Here is a 6,402-nt window from a genome sequence, read left to right on the forward strand (position 1 = left end):
GCCCCGTCCTATGCTTGTCTCCATTTAGGACTCTGGGAGGAAGAGACCATTTATGCTTCCTTGATGTACCTCAGCCATGCCAAAACATGGCTGAGGTACATCAACGACATTCTGGTACTCTGGACAGGCTCAATGAAAGATCTGGACGAATTCATTATGGAATTAAACAGCAATACGAGGAATATAAAACTTACCTATACTGCAGATATCTCCCAAATCTCATTTTTAGACTTAAAAATAAAGATAAATCAAGGCCACCTAATGACATCTACTTATAGAAAGGAAACGGCTGCAAACACCCTATTACGTGCCGATAGTTACCATCCAGAAAAACTGAAACGAGGAATACCAGTCGGACAATTTATTAGGGTTAAAAGAAACTGCTCCGACCCTAAGGAATATAGAAATGAGGCTGCAGACCTATATTCGAGATTTAGGGAGAGAGGTTATTCACATAGAACGTTAAGAAGAGCCAAAAAACTAGCCGGTCAGCGTACTAGACAGGATATTCTAAACCCAGAATTGACACCGAAATCGACACCTGCCAACTACCCCAGGTTAATCACCAAATACGGGGCTCGATGGCAAAATGTTAAAAAGATTCTTGAAAGCCATTGGCATATTCTACAAAGAGCCAACAAAATAGGAGAAATAGTGGGACCACGGCCACTACTGGTAGCGAAAAGAGCCAACAATCTGAGTGACTCTTTTGTTCACTCAGAATTCAAAAGAAAAGTGAAACACACTTGGCTCACAGACCTTCCCCCACTTAAAGGGATGTTCTCCTGTGGCCATTGTGGCATTTGTAGATATGTCGAAAAAACAGACATCTTCTCTAATGCCGATGGCTCTAAAACTTTTTCCATAAAACGTTTCATCAATTGCAGTACATCTAGAGTACTTTACTCAATAGGATGTCCATGTAAAAAACTATATATTGGAAAAACAAAGAGACAGCTCAGAATAAGGATTGGAGAACACCTAAAGAGTATAAGACTCAAAGAAGAAACACCATTGGCACTTCACTTTCAAGAAAAACATAATAACAACACAAAAGGCATGAAGGTGAAGGGGTTCTTTGCCCTGGATCTCCCCCCTCGACGAGGTGATTTTGATAAGATCCTTCTCCAGAGAGAAAAAGCCTGGATATTTAGACTAGGGACCCTAGTGCCTCACGGCCTTAATACCGAATTAAATCTAGGGGTATTCCTGAATCAATAAAGAAAACCGGTCTGCCTTGCCACAACATCTATTGACTATAACTAATAACATATATACACCTTTAGACCAGTTAATATGTTTTTCAATACCATCCAATTTAACATACATCCATATATTCGATATAGGAGGTGATAAATAGATAACACCATCTTGTACCTTTAATATTAAATTCTTTGATGAATTCTAATCTATACTTGCAAAAATTTTGTAAATGTTTAGCTATACTAATAGGTAATTATAAACATAAATACACCGTAGGGGAGTAAATAAAAGTTGAATAATATCATATAGTTATATGGGTTCCATGTAAATTATATGAATTATCTTGCTACCCCTAATATATATTTATATGTCCGATTAAGAATGTATGTTACTGGATTAGGTATTAGTTATAATCCATGGTCATATCCTTAGACACTTTTTATAATTTAAAATCCCTATATATGTTACATGTTTAAATGAGGTTTATATGCCTCTTCTTTTTTCTTTCTTCTTTAAAGAAATGCATTATCTAGGGAGACATGAAAATTATCTATAGAGGAATTAAAATAACCTATAAATGTCATATTGTTCTGATCTGCCTCATTACATTGGGGTAAATCTTTACACTTCTAATTATTCAAAGTGCCGTCAGTCTAACATGGAGTATTATATGGAACTTGTAATGTTATGCCTCGTTTCCACTGAGCGGAACGGTTCGGATCGGGACAGATCGGCAGGCTGATAATGGTCCGGTCTATTCAGTTGAGCGTTTCCACTGGAAGTCGGACCTCTAGGGTCCATGCGGGGCGTACACCAAATGCCTAGCGTTGCGGCGTGGCGTCACACTAGTGCGACAACAGACGTGACGCTACAACAACAACAACAACAATGGAGGTCATCCAGCAGCTCGTCTTTGCTCTACTTGGCTTTTGGTTCTTAGTAATCAAAATACATGCCACACAGTGTGAGAGAAGGTTACGAGCGGCAAAGCGAAACACAGCAGAAAAGAGAAGAAAACTTTTGGCTTGGGTCTTGAGTCAGGAGGAGAAGTACACCTTTGTGCGGCAAAGACAAAGACGGCAGCGTTATAGGGTAAGCAACATTATGCCAATTGTCATTTATTTCTACCCGTATTAAAAAGTAAAATAATACAGAATATGACAAAATCTAATATAAGATGGGAAGGATATACAGTACATATGTACTTAACAACATTCATGTTGCACACGTATGTAAACATGCACATTTGAAGTATTAAATCAAATGCATAACAAATCATTAGTAGTATAATGAGTATTTATGTATAAGGTGTAATACTTCAAATGTGCATGTTTACATACGTGTGCAACATGTATGTTGTTGAATACATAATGTACTGTATATCCTTCCCATCTTATATTAGATCTTTGCAGATTCTGTATTTTTTTATTTATGTATAAGGTGTAATACTTGCAATGTGTACTCATTGCTCACTTTTATACATGATGCTATCTGACCTTGTAAAATATAGTATGTTGTATTAATATGTTTTTATTATTTGTGATATGGTAACATCTGCGTTTTCTTCTTTTAAAGATGCTTCTCCTTTTGTCAAAGCAGCGCCGCCGACCAGTCATTTGGGCTCTCCCCCGTGCCAATGAGTGGTGGGATGTGACCATCCCAGGATTCACACACACACAGTGGGTGCACAATTTCCGAATGTCGGAGGAAACCTTTTCATACCTTTGTGCAAGGCTACGTCCAGCGATGGAGAAGCAAAGCACAAACTTCCGAGCCAGTTTGCCAGTGAGGAAAAGAGTAGCCATTGCACTGTGGAAGCTGGCTACCAACAGTGAATACAGAAGTATAGGTCATCTTTTTGGTGTCAGTAAATCATCAGTGTGCCGTTGTGTGCAGGACTTCTGTAAGGCTGTCTGCACATTGCTAGCTCCTGAAATTGTTCATTTTCCAGACAGGGAAAAGCTTAAAGACATGGCTGAGTACTTTGAAAACAGGTGGGGTCTTCCACAGTGTGTTGGTGCTATTGATGGGTCACACATACCAATAATAGCACCACAAGAATACCACACTGACTACTTCAACAGAAAGGGCTGGCATTCCATCATCCTCCAGGGAGTGGTGGATGGAAAAGGACTATTCTGGAGTGTGAATGTTGGAAAACCTGGGAGTTTGCATGATGCTCGGGTTCTACGATTGTCCACATTTTGGGATTGGGTTGGGCAGGGAGGGCTGTACCCTCTTTCCACTAAGAACATTTGGGGGGTGAATGTTGGCTATTATGTGCTCGGGGACTCTGCCTACCCTTTACAAAATTGGCTCCTGAAACCATTTCCTGACAATGGCCGCCTGACACCAGAACAACAAACCTACAACAAGAATCATCCAGGGCACGGGTCGTAGTTGAAAATGCTTTTGGAAGACTTAAAGGTAGGTGGCGGTGTCTTATGAAGAGGAATGACAGTGACATTCAACTTGTCAAATCCATGGTGCTTACTTGCTGTGCTCTTCACAATCTTTGTGAAAGTCATGGAGAAGACTTCCACCAGGATTGGAATACGTCTGCAGAAGAGCCAGTAAGGGTAATAGCACAGGATATTGAAGATGAGTGCAATGAAATACGTCAGGCTCTGATGCGTCACCTCAACACCTAATTTTTTACCATGATTGTTTTAAAGTTTTAATAAAGTTTTACATTAATGAATCAGACACACCCAAAGTCTCTTATAAAATCTCTTTTATTCAGCAACAAAAATATTCTTTCTATATTTTCTTACAAGTAAGAATTCAAAAAAATAAAACATTTTTACAAAACAAAACTGAAAAATTACCAAAAAACAAAGGGTACAGGTCCTGTGCTGGCTGACAGGCACTATTGCCTTGGCGGTGGCCTGGGATCACGACTGGCTCCCAGCACTTGAACAAGCTGCCCTAGGACACCAAGGAAGGCCTGGTTGAAGGTAGACAACTGCTCCATCTGCTGCCGGGCAATCTCAGCCTCCTGGCGCATAGCTTCCTGGGCATCCTGACGCAGTGCCTGAAACCACCGCTCAGAAAGGGTCTCCATCCTTTCCTGTTGTCTTTCCTCTACTGCCCTCATATCATCAATAACTGTGCGCAGATCCAGCTGCAACCGTCTCCTTTCACCTGGAATATACAAAATACCAGAATATTGATTTAAGAAAATGCACAATTATAACTTTCACTCTGATCATAATGTCTTACCTGTGTGACGTGGTGCATTTGGCGTACTCTGTGGTAGGCTTGGTGTTGACACAATCGTACTGGTGCTGCTGAAAGATGTCGATGGACCATCGTCTGAAAAGTTAGAGGTATCATTGGAGAGTCCATCCACAGTATCTGAAAATGCACATATCAAGGGTTTTATACACAAACGAGAAGAAGACACAGTGTACTATCTTATGGCAGTTATCATCAGGTAGTAAACAATGGGATGCAGAGTGGGTAAAAAAATGAGATGCCTATACTCTTCTGTCCAGGTATTTAAATAAAAAATAATGGAACTATATCAGTTTAAAGGCTAAGGTACAATGAGAGCATCAGAAATCTCCATTATCTTTTCTACAGTTGTCTTTTTTCTCAAAAATAGGGGCTGGTTTATACAGACAGTACATTTCCCTATCCATTCTGAGATTAACTTTACTTGGTTAAAGTGCACTGTGGCTGCTTGAAATCATGCATGATAGCCTTTAATAGTATTTTTATGCATATTCAGCCCCCATTGATATTATCAAGCCCATACTAATTAAGCAAAACACCAGTCACGCATTTTTCATTAATTATACAAAACAAACAGTGCAGCGCTACTCCCTACCATTTTCTTTCAGTCCACTGCACAAATACAATTACATTTTTGGTGCAGAGTTAATGGTTTTGTGCAGTTATTTTTTTTAAATGGTTAGCATAGGGAAAGCCAATGCCAAGCAGGAAAAAAATAAAACTTACCAACAGGATCTATCATGGATTCGAGAAGTGCAGATGCAGATGAAGATGCAGAGTCCAGACCTCCTTCCCTGCCTTGGTTTGCTGGCCTATGCCCGTAAATGGCGTCCATGGCATCGTACCACTTCCAAGTACTTCGACTGTTTCCACTACAGCTGTTGGCATCCTTAATTTTTTTATATTGGCCTTTAAGCTTCTTAAGCTTTGCCCTACACTGACCCGACGTCCGTTCAAATCCCTCGGCTGCCATCCGCTGGGAAATATCTTTATACACCTTTTCATTCCTCACTGATCCATCAAGCTCACTCTGAATAACACTGTCCGCAATTATAGTAAGGAAAGTGGATAGTTCCTGAGTTGACCAGACCCTGCTGTTATTTGCAGGCATCCTTCTCCTATATCTGGACTGAGCTGCGCTTCCGTTTGACGACAGCATTGACGTTTTCCTGTCCACCAATCAGTGGAATGTATCGTGTGACACCAGTAGCTCCGCCCTAACCGTACCGTACCATTTCCTATGGCCCTACATCTGAAGGAGGACCACGAATGGTGCGGTTTGGTTCGGTTGTATGGGCCACTTTCATAATGGAAACACCAAAAATAGCGTACCGTACCGAACCGATCCGAACCGTTCCGCTCAGTGGAAACGAGGCATTAGAGTTTCTATTCCGTCCACTAGAGGTCAACCTTACGTGATTGCACATAACCTGATCCTTTGAGTTGTAAAATACGATGGATACCACGGATCGGGTATAAAAGGACTGACGTGCATCACGTTCTCTACGTCCTGAAGAAGCGTGCTGCGTCACGCTAAATGCGTTGACGTCAGACGCACCATAGACCTCACGACGACAGCTCCAGCCACCTTACCCGGAAGGCATGCCACCACTATCTACGAGCGCGGGAGACAAATTCATTTGCTTGATCATGCAGCAAACAAATACTGCATGTTTTTTCCGAACCATGGGAAGTTGATCGGCCATCTTCCGTTCACCTGGCTAAAACATCCATTCTATAACCAAGCACATTTATTTCAAGGACCTTTTGACTACCTTGCATCTATAGACAGAGACATCTGGAGGGATTCGGCACTTACACATCCTGTCCGGACACGTGAGTTTAGGATATACACATATCCATATAACCAGTCCTGTCAACTGCTTGCAAAATCTGTCTGCTGCTTTAGACTGCTTCCGATACATCTATCAAACATATGTGCAGCCTCCTCTCCGTGTCCAA

General features: G+C 41.1%; 1 protein-coding gene across 1 annotated transcript; it reads right to left on the reverse strand.

The window, feature by feature from the left end:
* Positions 1-4,072: 4,072 nt before the first annotated feature.
* Positions 4,073-5,413, reverse strand: LOC309549876 (uncharacterized protein; the record flags this gene model as incomplete). The annotated part of the gene is made up of 3 exons (XM_082250370.1): positions 4,073-4,347; positions 4,426-4,560; positions 5,167-5,413. 3 exons carry the CDS (start codon positions 5,411-5,413, stop codon positions 4,073-4,075), a joined length of 657 nt encoding a protein of 218 aa, XP_082106496.1.
* Between the last annotated feature and the right edge of the window lie 989 nt (positions 5,414-6,402).

Source organism: Pelophylax lessonae (genome assembly GCF_965119305.1).
Source record: "Pelophylax lessonae genome assembly, chromosome: 1".
Taxonomy (NCBI): Eukaryota; Metazoa; Chordata; class Amphibia; order Anura; family Ranidae; genus Pelophylax; species Pelophylax lessonae.